The 26,365-nt window shown below is 37.3% G+C and overlaps 1 protein-coding gene across 9 annotated transcripts in view; it reads right to left on the bottom strand.

The window, feature by feature from the left end:
* st3gal4.L (ST3 beta-galactoside alpha-2,3-sialyltransferase 4 L homeolog) overlaps positions 1–26,365 on the bottom strand; it is a 97,088-nt gene that overhangs the window by 20,036 nt on the left and 50,687 nt on the right. The window contains exon 1 of one of the 9 annotated variants that reach the window (XM_018224619.2): positions 17,398–17,534. The exons of 6 other annotated variants lie outside the window; for them this stretch is intronic. In XM_018224619.2, the coding sequence (XP_018080108.1) occupies positions 17,398–17,409 (12 nt within the window). In that variant the 5' untranslated portion in view covers positions 17,410–17,534. Of the gene's footprint in view, positions 1–3,235; positions 3,388–10,528; positions 10,582–17,397; positions 17,535–26,365 lie in introns of those variants that run through there. 2 more of the 9 variants (NM_001095993.1, XM_041568570.1) reach the window with 2 other exon arrangements.

The raw sequence follows: 26,365 nt of genomic DNA, 5'->3' as shown, positions 1-26,365 counted from the left end.
CAGATGCCCGGAAGCCCTTTGGCAACCGAATTTTCAACACTCCATGTATGCCTGCAGGTCTGGCATAACCTGCTTCTGGTTATTCACATGTTGCTATATCATGTGATGAACTCTAATAATAACAGTGCATGGATCATTTATGTTAGCAACAGTAATACACAGGAATGCATAAAAAAATTCCTTAACGTAAAACTATGAGCCATGTCAATACATTTTCCTTTTTGAATGTAAGGGGAACATTTACTTAGCGCGAGTGAAGGATTAGAAGGAAAAATACTTCGAATTTTGAAGTATTTTTTTGGCTACTTCGACCATCGAATTGGCTACTTTGACCTTTGACTACGACTTTGAATCGAACGATTTGAACTAAAAATCGTTTGACTATTCGACCTTTCGATAGTCAAAGTACTGTCTCTTTAAAAAAAACTTCGACCACCTACTTCGCCACCTAAAACCTACCGAGCACCAATGTTAGCCTATGCGGAAGGTCCCCATAGGCTTTCTAGGCAATTTGTGATCGAAGGAAAATCGTTTGATCGATGGATTAAAATCCTTCGAATCGTTCAATCAAACGATTATTCCTTCGAATTGCGGTAAATCCTTCGACTTCGATATTCGAAGTCAAAGGATTTAACTTCGATGGTCGAATATCGAGGGCTAATTAACCCTAGATTTTCGACCCATAGTAAATGTGCCCCATAGTGTTGCAAACCTGTAGGTTTTTGTTGGCCAGAAGGAAAAAAAGATTGTGCATTTTATAGATTCATAACTACATAATTCCTTTTGGTTGAAAAGAGGGCATCTTATGTCCCCAAACATAACTGTCCCACATTAGTAAAGCAAAGAAAAACAATCAGGTTTTGTGCCTTGTATGTAATAATACGTCTTACTGAAAAAGATTATTATAGCCAATAAATACTCATTCTTTTTCAGAAGTTCTTAAAACATGTTCTATGCACTATTAAAACTGGCAATATAATACCTGTATCATAAAGAATATTACATTGCGAAATTTTGTTCATTTGTATGCCATTTTTTTGTCAAGTTTACACTATTTATTACCTTCCCCAATTACCTTTTTAATCAAAATGGCTTGCCTTACTATTAGATCAACAACAAATCAAGCAAAACTTAAAGGGAAACTGTCATGGGAAAAAAATGTTTTTTCAAAATGAATCAGTTAATAGTGCTGCTCCAGCAGAATTCTGCACTGAAATCCATTTCTCAAAAGAGAAAACAGATTTTTTTATGTTCAATTTTGAAATCTGACATGGGGCTAGACATATTGTCAATTTCCCAGCTGCCCCAAGTCATGTGACTTGTGCTCTGATAAACTTCAATCACTCTTTACTGCTGTACTGCAAGTTGGAGTGATATCGCTCCTCCCTTTCCCCCCCCCAGCAGCCAAACAAAAGAACAATGGGAAGGTAACCAGATAGCAGCTCCCTAACACAAAATAACAGCTGCCTGGTAGACCTAAGAACAGCACTTAATAGTAAAAACCCATGTTCCACTGAGACACATTCAGTTACATTGAGAAGGAAAAACAGCAGCCTGCCAGAAAGCATTTCTCTCCTAAAGTGCAGGCACAAGTCACATGACATGGGGCAGCTGGGAAATTGACAAAATGTCAGATTTCAAAATTGAATATAAAAAAATATGTTTGCTCTTTTGAGAGATGGATTTCAGTGCAGAATTCTGCTGGAGTAGCACTATTAACTGATGCGTTTTGAAAAAAACATGTTTTCCGATGACAGGATCCCTTTAAGCACTGTTGATCTACACAAAAGATTATATGCAATGTAACTACATGTATGGGATCCATTATCCAGAAATCTGTTATCCAGAAATCTCCGAGAGGATGTCTCTCATAGACTCCATTTTATCCAAATAATCCAAAATTTTAAGAATGGTTTTCTTTTTCTTTGTAATAATATAACAGTACCTTGTACTTGAATGTAATGTTTACATGATTTTCTAGTAGACCAAGATCCAAATTACGGAAAGATCTGTTATATGGAAAACCAGAGCATTCAGGATAACAGGTCCCATACCTGTATCTGTTTTCTGAGCATTCCTCATTCCTATAATGCCTTTTACATTTTTGATATCCTATGAAGAATATTTTAAAATAAAACAGATACTTTTTAAAGGAAAACTATACCCCAAAAATGAATACTTAAGCAACAGATAGTTTATATCAAATTGAATGACATATTAAAGAATCTTACCAAACTGGAATATATATTTACATAAATATTGCCCTTTTACATCTCTTGCCTTGAACCACCATTTCGTGACTCTATCTGTGCTGCCTCAGAGATCACCTGACCAGTAATACTACAACACTAACTGTAACAGGAAGAAGTGAGGAAGCAAAAGGCAGAACTCTGTCTGTTAATTGGCTCATGTGACCTTACATGTGGTTTGTTTGTGTGCACAGTGAATCTTACGATCTCAGGGGGCGGCCATTATTTTTTAAAATGGCAATTTTCTATTTATGATTACCCAATGGCACATACTACTAAAAAAGTATACTATTATGATAATGGTTCATTTACATGAAGCAGGGTTTTACACATGAGCTGTTTTACTCAGTATCTTTTAATAGAGACCTACATTGTTTGGGGGGTATAGTTTTCCTTTAAATAACTGAAATCCATTAGATGATATCTATATATACAGTATATATATATATATATATATATATATATATATATATATATATATATATATATATATATATATATATATATCATAGATGGGAGCAGTAAATTATCTGTTTCCTTCTATACTGTAAATGTATAAGTGTATAGCAATTGATGACATATAATCTGTAAAATAGAAAATATGTAAAGTAACCACCAAATATCTCTAATGTGAGGCCCCTCTGCCTATTTTTTAACTACATCTGTCAGAATCCTCTGTCAATCAACAGCCCTGATATTACTGTTCATTTAAAATCTAGAAATCCCATTGCTCAATAGCACAAGGCTGTTAGTGGCGGGACTACGAAGCAGAACACACCAGATGTATTGTGAGGAATTCTCAATCAAAACATTTTCTAAAAATGAAGTGACCATCCAGCATTACCCACTACAAAAAGCTTGGCAAAAATGTTCAGCACAAGTCACGTTCATTGAACTGTTGAAAAGGCAGTATACTGTCCCTTTGACCGCAACCGAAAAGCAAAAGACATTTTATATATTTCTTTTAACACGAAGATGCAGCCTACCTTTATTTCAGAAGGGAAGATATCTGAGCACATTACATGATTCAGGAAATCTAGCCATGCATGAACCCAAAGTTTGCAACGTTTATTTAAGTCTGATACTTCACAAAAACAAAACTTCTACTTTCGTCATAAATTTCCAGTCCCTTCGTAAGAGCTCCCAGCAACCACAACCACACCTTGCACACTTACGGTACATGAATGCATTTATAAAGTCAGCTTGGGAAAACATTTCTTTTGAAACAAGTAAATACTATGACACGTTATTGCATGAAAGTAGGTGTATATTATTTGCTAATTTGTTATTGAAGTGTACTTATTGTGAAATTCAATTCACTACCCCTGCCAAACTATTTATTTGAACTTGGAAGTTGTGTTATTAAAGGGATACTGTCATGGGAAAAAAATAATTTTTCAAAATGAATCAGTTAATAGTGCTGCCCCCAGTCATGTGACTTGTGCTCTGATAAACTTCAATCACTCTTTACTGCTGTACTGCAAGTTAGAGTGATATTACCCCCCTCCCTTTTTCCCCCCAGCAGCCAAAAAAAAGAACATTGGGAAGGTAACCAGCTCCCTAACACAAGATAACAGCTGCCTGGTAGATATAAGAACTACACTCTATAGTAAAATCCCATGTCCCACTGAGACACATTCAGTTACATTGAGAAGGAAAAACAGCAGCCTGCCAGAAAGCATTTCTCTCCTTAAGTGCAGGCACAAGTCACATGACTGGGGGCAGCTGGGAAATTGACAAAATGTCTAGCCCCATGTCAGATTTCAAAATTGAATATAAAAAAATCTGTTTGCTCTTTTGAGAAATGGATTTCAGTGCAGAATTCTGCTGGAGTAGCACTATTAAATGATGTGTTTTGAAAAAAACATGTTTTCCGATGACAGGATCCCTTTAACGTTGTTAAATACTAATTGTTAAAGGCTATAATTAAAGGGATACTGACATGGGAAAACATGTTTTTTTTTTCAAAATGCATCAGTTTATAGTGCTGCTCCAGCTGAATTCTGCACCAAAATACATTTTTCAAAAGAGCAAACAGAAATAACAGCCTGCCGGAAAGTAGTTCCATCCTAAAGTGCAGGCACAAGTCACATGACTGGGGGCAGCTGGGAAACTGACAAAATGTCTAGCCCCATGTTAGATTTCAAAATTGAATATAAAAAAATCTGTTTGCTCTTTTGAGAATTGGATTTCAGTGCAGAAGTCTGCTGGAGTAGCACTATTAACTGATGTGTTTGGGATACATGTTTTCGCATGACAGTATCCCTTTATCTCTCACTCTTGTTATGGCAATATGTACTACAACTGGTATGTTGAATATCTTATGACCACGGCAGTGTCAAGGCCTCCGGTTGTCCCTTAGAAGTATACCATTAACCCCCTTTCCCTTTTAACACCTTGTAAACTCAGAACAAACATACACAGAGTCCAGGATGGAGGTTAAAGGCCACATCTGTTATTTACTCAAAAATAATGAACAACAGATACACACACAAACATATATTTATATATCTACAAATAAGTATTTAAAATGGTAATCATCATACCCAGGAATGCATGCCAACAAAAAAATCCACAGGATTGAATGATTGAAGAAGCTTCACTCAGCATACCTACCTCTTGGGGCCACTAACCAATGAGATACTGAAATGCCTCCACAAAGCAGGGGAATATGAGCCCCTTCCCACCTGGAAAGCATTCACTCCCAACTCCACACCCCTGCTGTGATGAAATAAATACCCCCCACAAAACAAAAATAAGGTTGGGAGGATGCTCCCTGCTCTGCTGCCACAGAAGAGGAGGTACAGCTCCCAGTAATCCCTCCTTTTATAAATTCCCTTCTCCACTCCACCTTCCCTTTTCTCTCCACTCACTCCTAACCTAAACCTGTCCTCTCTGCCTTCCTAACCCGTTCAAGCCCCCCCCCATGCCATAACCCTTCAGTGTCCAGGAGGTGTAATACTAAACAATTACACTTTTCTCTGCACTTCACTTGTATTTTTCTCCATAAATGATATGTTATTGGACATTATTGAGTAAAATATGTTTGCCAAGAGGAAGTTTAAGTATTTATGTGTATGCTAATAAACACATAAATGCCTAGTTGAAATTATTTTATCAACAAATGAATAACTGCCCAGAAAACAAATACAGAAGGCACATAACTATTGTCTCCCTGGCAGTGCAAGGTTAGCCAACTACAAAATAATAAAGAAAAGAGCTTATAAATAGTTTGATTGCTCTGGGATAATATATACTGATGTAAAAATCAAATCTTTGTTGCTCATTGTTGAATCTCCTGCCACATATCTGATCCTCTTATGGTTCACAGCACATAAGTACTGAGCACTCCCAGAAAAGCGTAGTATCTATTGCTAAGTAGCATCACAAGCAGGGTGCTGCCATAGCACCAAACATCTGGGCACTATGTGATCTGGGGAAGCAGACGGTACAGGAAAAGAGAGATGAAGAAAATTAATATGAAAAGGGCAAATATGAAAAGAGATAAGGGAATTTAATTTAGAGCAGAAATTGAACCAGGGTAAAAAAGAGAAGGTAAGTAAAGGTTCGTTCCTAGATATCTTTTTCCCTAGTTGTGGTCCTGTGAAGGTCATGTGGCTACATGTCATCACCACGTTGGTAAGTAACATTTTTCTTTCTGCTGTTGCCATAGTAGCATGGACTTTATGCTGTGGTTTATATGCTGGGATGTTGCCATAGCCATTTGCTCATATAGTAGGTTTGAGTCAATTAGCGAGATTTATTTGGTCTTGGTGAGTACTTTGGTGGATTTCCAATATCTGGGTATTGGTAGTTTGGTCGCTTAAGGCTACAGTCATTCTGGGAATGCTGGGAATCACCGACTCATTAAACCCTTTGCCTGCAAACACGTTACCTCCACTTGCACCTTGCTTACCTACTCCCTGCTGCTACTGTTCCCCCAGATGCTGGAAAAGTGATCTCCTGCCCTTTCCCCACGGCGGCCAGTGGACGGCATTGTGCCCCCAGATCTTTGCTGCCCTAGACCTGGGCCTTTGTGATCCAGGCCTGCATATCTTCTAAGAGCTGCAGACACAGGCTCTAACTGGCAAGTACATAAAAAATATGTTCTATGGCAGTCAAGAGTTTTTCTGCACTGGTGGCAGGAATCAGAGGCAATGAAAAACTTCTCGGCAATGACCCAAGTGGACTGTCATGTTAGGCCAATGACACAAACATTGTAGTACCGACCCCCAAACAGGAGATATGTGACAATCGTGTGTCTGCTGTGTGAGGATTCAAGACAACTCCCTGCTTCACCCATACACTTCCTGCTGAACAAATGGGGACCCCCCATTGACACAATATTAGATACTCGGTTACAGTCACACACACATATTCATATACATTTTCCTGAAGTTAGCTTTTATTTTGCTTTTCTGTTAGCTTTTTTGCACACTTTTGCACATTCACATGCACATATAGGTTATCATAGTTAGTTGGGAAGTGTACACACATAAATGAAGAAATACCCAAAATAATAATATTTTAAAAACTCATATTACAATTTTGAAATTTTTTCTCCTCAAACCTATTTAGGAATTAGACATTTCTGAAACTGTTTAGAAAGTTAGACTGGCCCACAAGGCCCCAGTCTAAAACTGACATTATGGATTTACACTGGTCTGCACCAAAACAGGTTAAGTAGGTCAGATTAGATAAAAGGTAAATACATATTTGTGAATCAAATAAAACACCAGTTAGGAAAGTAGTTGCAATTTACCAGCTCTGCTGTCATTATTGTGCTATAAGGCAGTTTAGTAACAAACGCCTAAGCATACATTATTTGTAAATGATTTTAAAACTTTTTCATTATCTGGTACTTATGGCAAATTTTCATCTCTTTCTTTTTAAAGTACTATATTTGTTCTCTGTGAGAAGTTGTGGTTTGCACATACAAGGAGCACAATAGCTGCAGGTTTTATGGCCCTGCAGTAACATATTGGCAGCCCTAACCATGGGGATGTTTACGGATTAAATTCTACGTAAGTGTAGAGAACAATAAAGCCTGACATTTTGTGCTTGATTGCAATTGTAAGTACATTAAGCACCGAGTGTCACGGTCTACATTGCAGGAATTTTACCTCTTGACTCTTAACAGGGGAGATCTGTAAATGTATTTATATATTTTAAAATACATACACATATAATTTTATTTATTAAAGGGATACTGTCATGGGAAAAAAAACATTTTTCAAAACACATCAGTTAATAGTGCTGCTCCAGCAGAATTCTGCACTGAAATCCATTTCTCAAAAGAACAAACAGATTTTTTTATATTCAATTTTGAGATCTGACATGGGGCTAGACATTTTGATGATTTCCCAGCTGCCCCTGGTCATGTGACTTGTGCCTGCACTTTAGGAGAGAAATGCTTTCTGGCAGGCTGCTGTTTTTCCTTCTCAATGTAACTGAATACTGAATGTGTCTCAGAGGGACATGGGTTTTTACTATTAAGTGTTGTTCTTAGATCTACCAGGCAGCTGTTATCTTGTGTTAGGGAGCTGTTATCTGGTTACATTCCCATTGTTCTTTTGTTTGGCTGCTGGGGGAGGGAAGGGAGGGGGTGATATCACTCCAACTTGCAGTACAGCAGTAAAGAGTGATTGAAGTTTATCAGAGCACAAGTCACATGATTTGGGGCAGCTGGGAAATTGACAATATGTCTAGCCCGATGTCAGATTTCAAAATTGAATATAAAAAAATCAGTTTGCTCTTTCGAGAAATGGATTTCAGTGCAGAATTCTGCTGGAGCAGCACTATTAACTGATTCATTTTGAAAAAAAATTTTTTCCCCATGACAGTATCCCTTTAAGGTAATGTTGTATCTCATTACATGAGGAAACATTTACTGTTGCTTACACTTGTAACACTAGTCAGATATAGATATATATAACATGTTCTTGGTGCGTTTATGCATTTGGTGCATTTATCAGATGATCACTAGTGTGCTAGTGATCACCTAGTGCCTGCTACCTTTATGGTGCTACAGTTTGTCCACAGACCATAACCTGAACACACACCAGCACCGATATATTGGCAGGAATCTACTGTGTCATTTAAAGGAACAGTAACAGTAAATTGCTCTGCACTGGTAAAACTGGTGTGTTTGCTTCAGAAAGACTACCATAGTTTGTAAAAACAAGCTGAAACAAGAGAAATGCAATTTGCAATTGTTCTTAGTTTTTTAGTTTTTGTGGTTACTAAATGATTTAGCTTTTTGTTTAGCTGCCCTCCAGTTTGTCTTTTTAGCAGCCTAGGTTGCTTGGGTCCTATTTCCTTTAACAACTACACAGTGGTTTTAATGACAGATTAGAAGAAAAAAGGGATCAGTGCTGGGGTCAGTAATTCCCATTTGAAAGATGGAAAGTGGCAAAAGAAGAAAGCAAATAATTCAAGAGTTACAAAAAAAGACCAACTTAAGTTGAAATACAATAGCATATTAAAAGTTAACATAAAGGTGAACTACGACTTTTACGCTGAATTAATGCATTTTAACCTTTAGGCCATACCTCCCAACATTTTGGAAGTAAAAAGAGGGACGACATTTTTTTTTCCGCACGTAGCGCAGCAATTTGTTGACCACACCCCTTTCTGAGGCCACACCTCCTAATTACCATGTTTGTTTTACAAAATTTGGCAGGTTATGAAAGTTTGAAAATATTTCTCCTTATCTAAACTGTGTTTTTGTGTCTCAAAATTGTTACAAAGTATCTTATTTGCACCTGTTAGCTGTTCTGGGCTCTCTGCTAAAAGCCAATTAAGTGAGAAACTTTGTTTCTTTTTCTGGCTGTTCAGTGCAGAGAAAAGAGGGACTTTCCGGTAGAAATGAGGGACTGCGGGTTGAGCTGTCAAAAGAGGGACTGTCCCTCCAAAAAAGGGACAGTTGGGAGGTATGCTTTAGGCTAAAGCCACACTGGGGCTGAAATCAGCCTTCTGAAATACATAGGCCTAAAATCAGCCTCTACATGGGCATTCGTCTCTTCTCCTGCCTGCACCCAGAACCATTGCCTCAGCTTGGGTTCAAGCTGATTTCGGTGAGAAAATGCAAACTTTAATTTTAAGACACAGATGCATGATTTTTGTGTACACTGAGTTTCAATGTGTTCCCAAAATGAAATCATTTGATTTAGACATATTTTTTCCCTATCATTGAAACAAAACAGTTTCCGGTCAAACATGATTTGGTTTCAGGTAAGCTCTGTTGCAATACAGCTTAAAGGTACTTCTTGATACACAGCATAAAAAGGTGTAACTGTTGGGTACATACATAGTCTGCCCAGTCATGGTATTATGAAATTATGTTCTTTTCGTTTAAAGGAAAAATATTCACTACCTTATTCATCATGCAGTGTTATGACATTTGAATCCCATGGCATACATTACAAACACACAAACAATGTTTTACATACGTATTTCTTGTATTTGGTCACAGCTAGATGTAGTTGCAATCCTGGGGCTGCTGCCACCCCCTCTTTCTTTCTGTGCTTTAAAATTTAGTTTCAAGCTGATCAAGGGGAGTTGCTAGTGCAAAGCACGCAATAGTGCTTTCTTCACTAGCAGATATGAATCCAGGCTAGGAAATTCAGCTCAAGGGGGCACATTTATTAAGGGTCGAAGTGAATTCGAAGTGAATTTTCAAATTCAAAAACTTCGTAATTTTTGGGTACTTCGACCATCGAATAGGCCAAATTCGACTTCCATTCGAAGTGAATATGCTTAGACTATTTGACCATTCGATAATCGAAGTACTGTCTCTTTAAAAAACGTTGACTGCGACACTTCGCCACCTTAAACCTGCCGAATTGCTATGTTAGCCTATGGGGACCTCCTAGAATTATTTGGCTAAGTTTTGAGAAGTCGAAGGATTTTTTTGTAAAATCATATGATCGTACAATTAAATAGTTCGAATCGTAGTACGATCGTTCAACTTCGAATGCCAAACTAGCCTTTGGTCGAATTCGAAGTTTTTTTCTCTTCGAAATTCGACCCTTGATAAATCTGCCCCTTAAAGTTACCAGAGGTGGCCTTTTGCCACCTTCCAGAACAGGTTCTCTTCCTGAAGATCTATCTCTTTGACTGCATTTAACTGTACAGTTATAGCAACTGATCAGGCAAAATTTCATATTGTTGTCAGCTAATAAAAACCTAAATAGCTATGAACATAAAAAAAATGGTCAATTTTACTTTATATTTTCAAGGTTTATTTATTCTTTAAATTCTTATCATTGATCTTGTACCTTGTATCCTGTGCCAAGTTGATAATTATTCAGTCCTTCTTCCTGCCTGTCCAGTCTTCTAGTTCCTGGTGAGCATCTGCTATCTTAGCTGTCTGTGGCTGCTTTATTCTAATTCTTTTTTTCCCTAATCTCCACCCCCCTCTCCTTTAACAACTTTTGGCAACCTTGCCTATGCTTGTGGAGTTGCAGCTCCCAGGGCACCCCTTGCAGGAACAACAAATAGAAGGCTAGATCTGACTTTGGAGCATCAATGATCGAGCACCAGAAGTTGCTGGGAGCAAGCTTACAGTATAAAGCCATTAAGTTAAATATTGGGAACTCTGGAGGTTACTGAGATGGGTGGATTTGAGAGTGCAGCAGGGAGAGGAAACATGACCACCAAAATGAGTTTGAATCCAAACCGTACCTGACACCATCATTCCTTGACCAATATAAAATTGTAAATAACTGGGCTCTGAGTGAAGGTCAGCCACACTTCATTTATTCTTTACATAGACAGACACCATGTGCTGTATGTAACCTCCATGCAGCTTCTATCCATAAACGAATGGTTATCAGAAGCATTGAAGCTTCATCACCAATATAAAAACAAACACTGTGTCTTAATGGGTGAACTACTTTGATATTTCTACTTGTCCTATATATAGTGAAGTGCATTTAAAAACATGTAAAACCCATTAAACCACTAACAGCAATGTACATGTTTGCATTGTGCAGGGTTCCAGCACTCAGTTGCACATAACGCAACTGGGTTCAGGGAACCTCAATAAATGGAAATGCTCAAATAGCTTCTGAGTACAAAATGCTGCTGACCCAGAAGTTAATTACAAAGGCACAGAGAACACAATTCTCAGTTTTAAAAAATGCACATTGCTGCTAGGGGTTTTTAGACTACTGTACTTGTTTACATCTTAGATTTACAGATAACATGTCATGCACAAAGAATCTTATAGATTGAAACTACTCCACCTAAAAATGTTCTACGTGGACAACATTTACGTCATGGCAACGCTAAACTGCAGGGTAGAGATAAGGATGATTAAGCTTGGTCATCTTGTGTTCTCTATGCCTTATATTTTTACACAGAATATTATGTGTCTCTAATATTTATGTGACATATTTTTAATTTGTATTTTTTGCTATACCTACAGACTCTCTTTCTATCTCTCTCTATCTTTATAAGGGAACCCAAAATTCTGTCTCCATCACTCTGAATTGAGCTAACCCTAATAAGATGAACCTTCCCACCTGGACTCTAACGTCTGTCCTGCCTTTAGATGTTATCAATCTAAGGTGGAAGTTTGTGACTCCTGCCTTTCCTTATACAGAAAATCTGTAATTAATGTATACTGGAAAGTTCCTTAGAATTATAATTAATTTTATTTGTTGAAACTTTATTTTTAGGCTTAAAAATGTTTTAACAGCAATTCCATGATGTCTCACCAAACTAAAGTTTTCCTATTTATAGTGTGTAGCCAGCAATACAGCAACAATACAGCAATTAATTTATATACATACATATATATATACATATATACATATATATATATATATATATATATATATATATATATATATAGATATATATAGATATATAGATATATATATATATATATATATATATATATATATATATATCAAATGTACTGTATGTTTTAAACATAAAGCCAGTTCAACAGTTACTCTGGAAACAAACAATACAATATGGTTACTCTGAGGAATTACCGTGAAGTGCAAAATACCCTGGGGTACTCATGTTTGTTTCAACAATTTCTGTTTTGCAAGGTTGGAGGAGAGGAAATCGTATAGAGAAACAATTAAGGTTCATAAGGGAGAATGAGAATATAATGGGCTTTGTTACTGTTAAATAAGCATTCATTTATAAAAAATGTAAAATATGGAACATACTCTAGATACAGGTATTTGACATTTTGTCAATTTCCCAGCTGCCCCAAGTCATGTGACTTGTGCTCTGATAAACTTCAATCACTCTTTACTGCTGTACTGCAAGTTAGAGTGATATCACCCCCTTCCTTTTTCCCCCCAGCAGCCAAACAAAAGAACAATGGGAAGGTAACCAGATAACAACTACCTAACACAAGATAACAGCTGCCTCGTATATCTAAGAACAACAATAGTAAAAACCCATGTCCCAGACGCATTCAGTTACATTGAGAAGGAAAAACAGCAGCCTGCCAGAAAGCATTTCTCTCCTAAAGTGCAGGCACAAGTCACATGACCAGGGGCAGCTGGGAAATTGACAAAATGTCTAGCCCCATGTCAGATTTCAAAATTGAATATAAAAAATCTGTTTGCTCTTTTGAGAAATGGATTTCAGTGCAGAAATCTGCTGGAGTAGCACTATTAACTGGGGCGTTTTGAAAAAAACATGTTTTCAGATGACAGGATCCCTTTAAGTAATTTATACTCATCTTCTATTAGCTGCATTCTACTAAATATCTAAGTTTTTCCACACCATTGAACTTAGCTTCTTTCTAAACACCAGTATTTTGATGATTTTATTCAGCCCAAAAAGAAACATTTTCATTTTAACTAATTTGATTTGATGATTTTATTTAGCCCAAAAAGAAACATTTTCATTTAAACTAATTTATACCAAAACCATAGACATATTTTATTGAAGGCTTTGGTAGGCTAAGCCTCCCCAAAACACCAATGACTTTCCTACAATAAATATGGAACTGGCACTTTATTTATCCTGCCATGTGTTTTCTTAAAAAAAACAAGAGGTTGCCACTGTATTTATCCTTCCATTTGTTCTGGGGTTATTATACTGTACATACAACTAACTCAGTATCTATCCTTTCCTGTGTTATGGGGATTTTATACATAGAATTGCCCCTGCATTTATTCTGCCATTTGTTCTGGTGTTATTATACAAAGAACTGCTACTGTATTTATCCTGATGTGCTCTGGGGACATTAGATAGTAAATTGGCATTGCATTCACCTTGTCACATGCCATGGGTTTTATACATGGAACATGCTCTACATCTATCCTGCAAGGTGTTTTGGAAAGTAATACAAATAACAGCAACTGAATTTATCATGTCATGTGTTCTGGGGTAGTATATGTGGAATTGGCCCTGGGATACTTTATTTATTTATTTAAATAAATAAATATGAATTTTGTAGTCACAGCTTCATTGCACCATCGCTTAATGGTTTAAAAATTAGTGGTGAGCACAACTTTCCCTTGTTTGTTAAAAAAAAACTACCTTCCACCTAAAACCTAGTACTGTATGATGAAAAAAATATATAAATAAAATGCTTTTATTTTATTAACATAACCAGATACTTCTCCCTTATGAATTCAAATAAGAAGATTGTTAAATGACATCTGGCCTGCCCTTTTTAAAAGAAATTCTCTAACACAGGTGAATTCAGGGGATTCTTGTAAGGGTCAATGGAGGGTGATTTTGGACACTTTGTACAGGCAAGAAAAATACTCAGAATCTTCCCATATGCCTTGGTTCTTAAAGGGCACCTAATCATAGCAACATTTTTGACCAGAGGTGTGGGCTAAGGTGTGGCTAAGGTGTGGGTCTGCATTCCTAGTTAGGGGAAACAATACTAATTTTGTTAAATAACGTGAGTGATTTCTACTGGTGATGCAATCCTATGTCACAATAGGGCACTGGAGTGCAGGCTCAAGTTTAAAATATTTCCATAGCCGTATATATTAATTCCTGTTGGTTTAATTAATACAATAACTTGCTCATGATCGTAAAAAGAAAATATGTACACACCTCATCCGATTTCTGTAGCCACTCCTGGTAACTATTGCTTGCTTTCTTAATAAGCTCTGACTTTTTGGATTTATAGGGATTTTATGAAATTCGATGTTGCTACTAATGTCAAGGGCTCATTTACAACTGTGAAGGTTTTTTTTTTTTCATTTTGCACATTGTCCTACCCAGGGGTGCTTTGCCAATGAGGCGAGTTGAGGCTGTCGCCTCAGGCAGCAGCGCCCCACTAGGTACCAGGGGCAGCAAAAATGCTGCTCCTGGTACTTTAAGAGCGAATTTCCGGGGGAGGGGGGGGGCAGCAGCAACTGCTGCTGCCTCAGGCGAAGGAGGGGCCAGGATCGCCCCTGGTCCTACCAAATGTGCAAAGAGTTACATTTCTCTTGCTATGCTACTCCTGGCAATACTGAACAGTTGTGCAGACCACTATACCATAGTGCCCATGTTTGCAAATAAAGGTACTTTTATAGAATTCCGGATAGTGCTGTCCAATTGAAGTCAGGGTGGAGCTGTTCAATTTTAAAATTTCTATTGATGTCCAATGGTAGGTGGTCTGGGAGAAATATCCACTGTAAAAATCGTAAAAGAGGTTCTCCAATATTGTGCAACACATGACTTGGGTACAGGTACCCTTTCACTGGTCACTGCTGTCAGACATCTTTCAATGCCCTTATCAGATAAGATGATGGATTTTAAAAACACTTAAATCAACCAATAGTTATTACTTTGGAATAGACAATGAAAGCCAAGAGGCTTCTAATCCAACATTCCTGCATATAGCAACTCTATTCAAAAAGCCGCAAGTTTTACAAACTGCATTTTAAACTATTAAGGAACATCTGTGTCATACAACCTATATGTAAACTGCACTGAATAAAAGTTTTCAGTTGGTACTGTAAAAGAATCTGTGTAGGGGGGGGGGGGGTTTCTGGTTCCGTTTAACCAAAAGGTTATCTTTTTCTATAATTTCTGTATAGGGAAAATAAACCTGCATAGAAATACTGACAAGTGTAATATGTTTATCAAGGCAACCATAGAGGGGTTGTTCAACTTTAAAATTACCCTTTAGTATGATATAGAAAATTATATTCTGTGGCAAATTGCAATTCAATTTCAGAATGTAATTCACTGATCTATAAAGAGCAATTATTAATACCAAATAAGAAGACTTAGCAAGATCTCTCTCAGTTCTTAGAGCTCAAACACATCAATGTATTGGTAAATGTTGAATGCAAAAGTGAAGGGAAAACACCACTTTGTAAATTCCCTGAATGAACTTCACATTGTCTCTAGTCCTTAAAATGCTCGCTAATGGCCACTTCTTCTTTCCAACTAATGGTAAACCACCTGAATTTCCCTCTCCCACGTCTGCTCTAAAGGAATGCCCCATTCTCTCTATAAGAAGTCCTAACTTTCCCTAATGACTCCCCCTAAAGTTGTAGTCACACAGCATTCTTTGAATAGCACAGATAATTTCCACTATTCATAGCTAACCTCATTTTACCTCAACAGGAACTTATTCCCTGATTTCAATCCATCCGGTTGCGTGACAAAATAAATAATAAAGAATTAATCCTGTATGTGCCACTTACTCCCGTATCTGTCTCCCATATAAAACTGCAAAAACTCAGCCACACCATGCAAGAAACTGAACTAGATATATATATATATATATATATATATATATATATATATATATATACCTACATACCTACACGTATTAAGTTGTTTAACATAGCATAAGGTAATTGCTTATTATCTTAAACTTACACAACTAGATAATGAACTATTTATTTTCCCCAGCTACTCCCAAGATCGTACCCTTTTTACTAATGCTTTGACAGTTATCAAACCATATAGACATAAGCAAATGTACTGCTAGTCTGCCATGTGCAGACACTAGAACACTAAAATTATTTTCCTTATTGTTTGAGATACCAGAAGATAAGTACATCTATATTTGGCCAGAATTTAAAGGGCACTTATCACCTAACACATTTTTTCACAACCTGAGGTGCAGGCTAAACTAGTCAGTACTTCAAGTTGTACTTGGCAAATGTTAGGTGCACTGTCTGTAGTCTGAAGTTACTTTTTGCTTATCCAGTACCATGCACAAACTGCAACAAAGAATCCAAATAAACGTATCTATGTGTCTGTCTGTCTATCTTAAATCCATGTCCATGATAAACTCCACATCAATGCCGCATTTTTGTTTATAACTAGTGGTAAAATAGCTTTGCAGTCCTAAACTTGGACAATGGCAAAACATCAAAGTTATATCATAATCAATTTATTTTGGTAATAAGGTTATATTTCTAGCTGTGTGATTACATTTTAGAAGCACATATCCAGTGAATTTTAAGAATTATTAAAAAAAAAATCTTATAAACACATTTTAAACAACATAATATTGGCACTCACTTATTGCCCTCCTATTTCTGCCTGTAAACTGTGTATACTTGGATTATAAGCTCTATGGGACAGGGACCTACTACTGCTTGTCTTTTTAACACTTAGCACTATCTTTAAGGTAATTGTACCTTGTATGTATGTGTAATTATTATTCTATTTACGGACTGTTTGCTCTACTAATGTATTATTCTGCTGTACAGCGCTGCATGTATACATACTGCTATATACATAAAAGGATACAGACATATACAGACACATACATATTTGTACGCTGTAATCGTCAAGTGTTACTTTACTAAACAGACTTACAAAATTTACATTTAAAGCAACGTTGTAAATCTTCGAAAAACATATTTAACAAAGAAAAATTTACACCTAAATCAACAAAAGAAGTTACTTTTTGGTACTGTTTTAGGATGAAAGTGTTTTGCAAAACAAATGACTCAAAACCAAAGCTGGGACTTTGTCCTTCTTTACATGTAACTCCTTAAAACAACATTTTAGAGACGTTGACATCCTTTCAAATTTCTAGTGGTACAAGGGTGCAACATACATTAGAGAAAACATTTCTTTATAGTACATTATTAATGTTGTAATAGACAAAAATGTAAAGCAGTAAAATTGATAACTGGACACCGTTAATGTTCAAAGAGTATTTGTATCTTTGGCATAAATAAATGTGCAAGCTTACCAGAGCAGCCATCCACTAAGAATATGTGCAACAAATGTAAAACTGTCACGTTCCATTAGGAATCACACAGCACTGATACCTGCATTCCCAGAAGTAAAAAATGTTAACTGCTGTTATTACTTGCTCCTCCTACTGGCTATTACGGAGGATAGCTCTGTGAGGTGATGGAGGGAGGGGGGGGAGAAACAGAGGAGTTATGATAAACAAAGGCATAATGAACAATAATGACACAAACTAATGTAAAAGGAGTGCCACATTCATACTTAATGAATTGGAAGCTATCTTGTTCTGGTCCCATATTTGAACTGAACTTGGTGTAGCTTTAGAGAATTTACTTATCATTATAATATGATTATAATCTATTTGTGTAGCACTGACACATTTGTACATCATTCACATCATCATCACACACACCCATCCCTACCTCAGTGGAGCAAACAATCTAAAGTCACAATCACATTCACTAGGGCCAATTTTCACCTTGTATCATGACAGCAGCACCCCTAATAAAATTAAGAAAAAATGTAGTAGCTGGAGATCTCCACATGCAAAATGACATCTCGTGCAAGACCAACATACAGCAGGATCATATGTATGTTATAGGTACTTGTGGGCCCAATCCTAGGGCGGCCATCTTAGGGAAGTGGCACAGCATGACTTGTCATTTATAAAGAAGAAAGTATAGTTAGGTGCTCCTGCAGCCTGCCCTCCATAGGATTCATAGTGAAAAATAGAACTAAGGGCTGGGATGGGGGGGTTACAACTGGAACACTGAGGGGTGATCAGATACGCAGTTACATGTGCCTTTTGTTTTTGTCCCTGTTTGCCCTTTACTAAGCTGTGGCTCCACCTCCTCACTTATGGAATCTGCTGCTTTGTGTGCTAGTGGGTTTCTGTAGCAGAAGACTAATGTGCCTAAAGCACTGAACTTGCAGAAAAAGAAGCCACATGTTGTTCACCCATTGTAAAAAAAGATGTGCTTGTTGAAAAACCTACCTCATCTCAGAAAAAAACCCCAAAACCCTCACAAGTACTCTGCCCCCCCCACCACCGCACCACTGTCAGATGTAGCGTCATCAGCTTAGCTCACACACAGTCACATACTGGACCACCACACAGGCAGCCAGAGGTAGCAGTGGACCCCACACAGCCGTTGAGCCACCAGTGCAGTGCAGTCATATAAACCACTGCCGGCACTTATATCCCACTCCTGTCCTTTATACAGCTTGTTTTCTTCATCCCCCTTCTGCCCCAACCCCTACTTTCTAAAAACAAATCCGCAGGGTCAATGAGGGCATATGACATGACTGAAGCTCACATTCTGGAAGTCATCCCTATGCCCTTTGGAGTATGGAGCCTGGCAAACAAGTTTTCACTTGCCAAGTTTGCCAATTTTCAAGTTCCTATAACCAGCCAACTGATAATGATCAATTAATTTCATATATATATGATGATCGTGCACCCAGGCATACTATATTGAGAGTGCCGGCTTCTCGTGGATTTGTTTGTGTGTATATAATATATATATATATATATATATATATATATATATATATATATATATATATATATATAGACTTGAACAAAAAACAGCACCCAAAAGCGACCGAAACGTCGGTTTTACACACAATGTAACTAATACAGAAGTTGTTTTGCACAAAAAGTCCCTCGGTGCTGGTTTTTTGTTCAAGTCTATATGGACTCTATACCGAGCACAGGGGCAGCTACAAGTCAGCTTTCTGGAGATGTGGTGCTGTCCATTTACCGATGTGTGTATATATATATATATATATATATATATATATATATATATATATATATATATATATATATATATATATATATATACGTGTATATAGGTCTTCTCAATACATTGTTATGTCTTGAGAAAGGCCCAGAACTGGACCGAAACGTTGACAATAAATTTTCTTTTCTAAACTGCATTATGAAGCCCTGGAGTGCGTCAATTTTGGGGAGCTACTATCTACAATACATTTGACAGCACCCAGGCATGAAGAGAATGCTTGACTGGAGTGCACCACAGCTGGAACTATATATATATATATATATATATATATATATATATATATATATAGTCAAACTCGAGTGTGCAGAGGACTCTTGTGTTTGACTATATGTATTTTGTGGTCACAGCCTCATTGCACCGCCGCCTAATGGTTTTAAAAAATAGTGGTGAGCACAACTTTCCTTTGTTTGTTATATATATATATATATATATATATATATATATATATATATATATATATATATATATATATATATATAGTGAATAAAGTACCCCCTCTTGTAAAATATAAGGATATTATTAGTTACAGAGGAGTTTCATGACCATATAAAAACACGAGGCCGAAGGCCGAGTGTTTTTATACAGGTCATGGAACTCCGAGGCAACTTCTAATATCCTCATATTTTACAACTGGGGGTACTTTATTTATTATAATACACAAATTTTAGTGAGTCATGTGACAGAAATGACATCCCTACTCACCGTTTATAACTGATGACATCACTACTCACCGTTTATAAGGATATAATTTACAGGATTTACAGGATATTCATGGCTTTTGTGTATATATACACACACACACAATGAACTCGAAACAGGCAGACGGCACTTCTGGAAAGGGTTTTATTGGGGTTACTGCTGTGGAACCTTACGCGTTTCGGGAGTAAATCCCTTAATCATATGACCTATGATTAAGGGATTTACTCCCGAAACGCGTAAGGTTCCACAGCAGTAACCCCAATAAAACCCTTTCCAGAAGTGCCGTCTGCCTGTTTCGAGTTCATTGGATATTTGCAGTGGGGACACTGCTCGACAGAGCACCTGGTCAGGAGTAGCGGTGAGCAATAGCGGTCCGTTCTCTTTGTTTTCTATATATACACACACACACACACATGTATATATATATATATAAAATGCCTGCTAGAAGAGAACTTTTGTCTTCAGCCCCTACCCATTGGGTTTAGTTCAGCACCAGAAGGGTTTCATTGTGCTATTCACCAAATGATGGAAGGTATACCTGGAACAGCAGTTTATATGAATGATATGCTTGTGTGGGGTAAAGACGTACAGAAGCATGATGTTAGACTGGAGCATGATGTTAGTACTTGTAAGAAGTAGTCAAAACAATCTAAAGCTTAAAGGATAGAAATTCAGTTATTTGCAGTTTAGCTGCAATAAAATATATGCCTGTTCAACAATTTAAGAAAGACATACACTGCTTAACAGGAATGATTAAGTTTGTGGACAAATTTATACTCAATTTGGCAAATAGTAACAATGCAAAATAAACTATTTGAAAGCAAAAACTGACTGGAAATGGAATGAATATCATAATGCTAAGCTACAAGACATTAAGAAATCCTTAACAACAAGTCCAGTACTACAGTATTTTGATCCTTCCTTCCTTGATTCTTCTTAAAAAAACACATGATTCTTGGCTGCCAGTGGCTTATGCATACAGAGAATTTTTATATACACGAACAGAAAAGAAAGAACTGGCTGTGAAAATTTTACAAATATTTGTATGGTCATGAGTTTCAAGCAGAGACACAAACCATTTATTACTATTGTGTGAAAGGTCATAGGTGAAGCCCCACCTTGAATTCAGTTCTGTTCTGAACTTGGTTGTAGCAGACACCCTATCATGTGTTTATCTGAATAGGAAGACTTCAGAAAATACCTTCACTGATAACATATCTGAACATGTCAACTTAGTTATGACAACTTTCAGAGTTAGTCACGCCCTATGGTTTCAAATAGGCAAGGCTACACATCAGTGAAGCATACCAGTAAGAACAATAATGCACCATCAGGTGTTTCTGTTGCATAATAACAATTTCTTCATGAATTCTCTGAAATCGATGGTGCCCTGCTCAGAGTATCTAGAAGTGTAATTATTTCCTCAATGATCAAATTCATTTTATCAAGGCTTCATGAATGGCACGTGGGAATATAGAAAGCCAAAAAAGAAAGCACACGTCTTTACAGGCCTACCATAGATGAAGATGTTGCACAAACTACCAAATCGGTGTCAGGCTTGCCAAAAGCATTACAATAAGGGTGAAGAAAAAAAATAACTTGCCATAGACAATACTCTGCCTCTGCTAAAACACACATAGGGGGTTATTTATCAAAGGTCAAGTTTTAGAGGTATGTGAGGTTTTTTTTATACCTTGGATGAACTCACAACTTGTTTGTTTCGATTTTAAGAAAAACTCGTATGAAAAAAAAAACCTTGAAATGCTCGAATTAATCAAGTTTTCAAGCAAAACCCACCGAAAAAAAACTTGAACATCACAAAGGCTAACATCTGAAATGTTTAATGGGACCTCTGCCATTGACTTTTATGTGACCTCTACAGGTTGTAGCCAAGTTTTTTAGGATTCTAGCTATTTCCAGGTTGGGGTATAATAAAACTCGAAAAATTCAAGCTTATTTTATTACCTGAGAATTCAAGTTCTGACTGAAAAATACCCTTGAAAACTTGAATTTAAGTAAAAATCAACTCAATCTTCAATAAATAACCCACATAGGGGCAAATTTACTTACGTTGGCTTCGCCGCACTTCGCTAGGGCTGTGCAAATTCACGAAGATCCGAAGTTGCGCACAAGTTACCGATCGTTTGCGAAGTTGCGCTAGTGATGTTATGATCTATTTTGTAGCCGTGACAAGTAGCTGCTACCAGTAGCTTGGTGGGTCTTCACCTTTAACTGCCAAAAGACCCCTACATTGATATAGTCTCTACTTGGGAGAAAATTGGTATGGATTCAATTTTAGGGGACACTATCTAGCAGTTATGGACTACTTCTCAATCTATCCTGAAAAGGCAAAGCTAAGAGATTTGCAAGCTGAATAAGTAGTCAAGCATGCTAAGTCAATTCTAGCTAGACATGGAATGCCTAGAGTTATTGCCACTTAAAATGGCCTTCAATTTACCAGTAAGGTATTCAAGGATTTAGCCTTCACATATAAATTCATACATCAGGCCTCAAGTCCAGAGCATCCAGATTAAAATGGATCAGCAAAAGCAAAATAAAAACTATATAAAAAAAAGTATGGGTATTTTAAGGAAGAGAACAGAGGTGACCAAAAAGCTTCATTTTAGAATCAAGAGAAATAAATTCATGCCAAAGATTGCAGAGAATTTCTACCTTTGGATGACAAATGTAGAGTTTACATTCAAAGTTCCAGATCTTGGGAAGTGGTGCCAATGTGATTCACAGACAAAGTCCAAGGTCATACATGGCTCATACAGATACAGGGAAGAATTTTTCTTTGCATTTCTTCTATAAATTCCAGTTTCCAGAGCTCTCTCATTCTGGCACTTGATGAAATATCAATGTTTCTTAAATTATCTGTATAACCCAAATATATTACATCAGATGCTACCACTTGTATTATCACACCTGTGCAAGTGGTATGGGCCCATGTCCCCTAGGTTTCACTTTAATATTAGAAGTGCAGCTTTCAAGGTGTCACAATTGACCACTATATATATACTATACAACCTTGCTGCTTGACAATGTGTATATTTTACTTGGGAGGGCTGCTAGTCTCAGGGCTTGAAATAGGGGTAAGCAGAAGAGGCACAATGTATTGGGTAAGCACTAGGCACATAGCATTTCTGTCTCCCTAGTCTAGGTCTGAAATGTCTGTAAGTCTATCAGCAAGCAGGGAGGGGGGATGTGGAGAAGATAAAGGTAAGTTGTGTATATCCAGCAGGGTTGTTGAGAGGGTTGATGCTGGTTGGTTTCATGACAAGTGAGGGGAATTATGGGGGTGGGGCATACTTTCATTATGACTGGTGGTAAAAAAGAATATGTGGTGCAGAAAATTTCAAACAAGTCATAAAAAAGACTGAAAACTGCCTTCACGGGTAATATGTAGAAGACGGTTATTAAAACAAGGAGGTGATGCAATTGTTATTGAACATGCTAATCAAGCAAATGAACCGTCAACTGTCCCACAAAAGAATTGATGTGAACTTAGGGCTGATCTGCATGGTGCCAAGGAACCTGTTTTGCCAGTGCCTGGCATCAGTTGTAATTCTGCAAAATGGGCTTCAAATGATGATGCAAGGGACTATGTAACTATTAATGGCTTTGTTCACAATGTTGATGTTGACTACTCCATTAGACTATCTGGGAACATATTAATTATTAATAATACAAACCTACAGTATATGTAAACTTGCATATTTAACTTTATATACCAATAGTTTTACTAGCTTACTATAGAGCTTAAGATCCCAATAGTCTTGGATAGTGATGGGCGAATTTGCGCTGTTTTGCTTCGCCAAAAAATTCGCGAATTTCCTGTGAAATGCGCGAAACAACGATAACTTCTCGTTTTTGATGCCAGCGGCTGTTTTTGACCCCAGTGTCTGTTTTTTTTGACGCCGTCATTTGTTTTTGATGCCAGCATTCGTTTTTTCGCTCCCGTTTCACAAATTTATTCGCCGGCGGTGAATCGCGCAAATTCGCCTATCACTAGTCTTGGATATTGTGCCTGTTCTAGAAATCATCCAAGGCACTCATTAATAGAGTCAGCCATCTCAACATCACCTGGCAGGGCATTCCACAACCTCACTGTGAAGAACCACCACACTGCTTCAAATGAAAGATTTGTTCCTCCAATATAAAGGGGTGGCCTCTGGTGCAGTGGTCCTTTCTATGGGGAACAAACCCCCTGCTATTTGTCTATAATGTCCTTTAATGTACTTGTAAAGAGTAATCGTCCCCTCAGAAATCACTTTTTTTTCCAGAGAAAACAACCCCAACCTTAGTCTTAAGGACGAATGCCAACATTGCACTGCATACTTTAGGTGAGGCCTTACACTTTAGTTAATGGCCTTTTTTAATGCAAGACAGAACTTTATTTGCTTTAGTCTACAAAAATCCACAGATCTTTCTCAAATAAGGATACCCCCAATATAGTACCATTTAGTGTATCACATGCATTTATATTCTTTCTACCAACATGCATAACCTTGCATTTATCAACATTGAACCTCATCTTCCAGTTTACTGGTCTATTATTGTTGGTGATAAAGTGTCAAAACAGGCTGACTTTGTGTAAGATGAAAAATTTAAATATACCTGTTGCAAAGTTTTCAAATGAGTTCAGGATTGGCTGTACGTCAAATAAGCCACCCTTGCCATATTGTTTTACTTGCTTGTTAGAATTTTCTTAAAATAATGATTTTTTTAAAATAAATAAATTAAAATAATGATTTCTAATGTTGTGCCACCCAGCCCAACAATTTCTAAAACTTTATTCCAGACATTCCTTTCCCTTTTCCTGTGAGCCCCCTTTCTAGTACCCAAATCAAACTTTTTCTCAGTCCAAGCTTTCATCTCCAGGCAGAAAAGCACCTGCAATTTTGCAATTTTCCTCCCTTTTGAAAGGAGAAGGAAATTATGAATCACTGCGGGATGCAAAATGTTAGGCATGTCCTGGGCCAGTGCTTCCTATTTGCAGTAAACTGTACGAGCCTGGGGCATTTCTGTGCAAGCACCATGGACCGGTCCTCAACTTTCTTCATCTTTCTTCAAGCGGGTACAAGTGCAATTTTAGAATTTTTTTTTTCAGACTTAACCATATGTTTTTTTATCCAGAATGCAGTGTGTTTTCACATAATTTCAGCATAATTGTGGTCTCCTGCGGTTGGACACAAGCGTGAGTTTCTTTTTTTTAACCTTTTGGCTGCTGTACCCTGTACTTATTATTTAAGTGCAAATAGTAAGTAATAGTTTCAGGCATATAAATACATGTATTGGATAAGGGTCCGTAAATTTAACACCTGCCACTAACTAGGCAGTAGAGCTGGCTACTCATGTGAAATCAGTTGATTTGGTGTTGTCTAGGCACAAGGGCCCAATGTAGATTCAGGTGACATCCATATCCACAGCCCTCCCAATCAATATTTACTCAAACTTGATTTGGTTATTGGTTAGAGAGCCCTTTATTTTGGAAACGGCAAGAATCCACTGACTAATTTAGCTGTGGCGAAGTCAGCATCCAATGTCAGGTTGTGTATGACCCGCATAAGCATGGGGAGCTTCCTCTCCACTGAGTCTAAAGCCTGACTAACTTCTGCTTAGCCACCAAGAAAAAAATGTTCCACTGTTTGTTATTTAAATGAAATGTAATTAACTGTAATGAAGGATAACAAAGGCAAAAAAGGTGGAAAAGGTATTAACTCCACAACTGACACTTAAAGGAAAACTATACCCCCAAAATGAATACTTAAGCAACAGATAATTTATTGCATATTAAGTGGCATATTAATGAATCTTACCAAAGTGGAATATATATTGTCATTTTACATCTCTTGCCTTGAACTCCCATTTTGTGATGGTCTGTATGCTGCCTCAGAGATCACCTGAACAGAAGTACTACAACTCTAACTGTAACAGGAAGAAGTGTTGAAGCAAAAGACACAACTCTGTTTGTTAATTGGCTCATGTGACCGAAGAAGTATAGTTTGTTTGTTATGTTTGTGTGCACAGTGAATCGTACAATCCCAGGGGGTGGCAATTTTCTATTTATGATTACCCAATGACACATACTACTACATACCTCCCAACATTTTGGAAGTAAAAAGAGGGCCAAAAATTTTTTCACGCACGTAGCGCAGCAATTTTTTGACCACACCCCTTTCTGTGGCCACACCCCCTAATTTCCATGTTTGTTTTACAAAATTTGGCAGGTTATGAAAGTTTGAAAATATTTCTCCTTATCTAAACTGTGTTTTTGTGTCTCAAAATTGTTACAAAGTATCTTATTTGCACCTGTTAGTTGTTCTGGGCTCTCTGCTAAAAACCAATTAAGTGAGAAACGTTGATTCTTTTTCTGGCTGTTCAGTGCAGAGAAAAGAGGGACTTTCCAGTACAAACGAGGGACTGCGGGTTGAGCTGTCAAAAGAGGGACTGTCCCTC

The sequence above is a fragment of the Xenopus laevis genome, chromosome 7L, assembly GCF_017654675.1.
Source record: "Xenopus laevis strain J_2021 chromosome 7L, Xenopus_laevis_v10.1, whole genome shotgun sequence".
Lineage (NCBI taxonomy): Eukaryota > Metazoa > Chordata > Amphibia > Anura > Pipidae > Xenopus > Xenopus laevis.
This window is presented reverse-complemented; position numbering and strand designations above follow the sequence as displayed.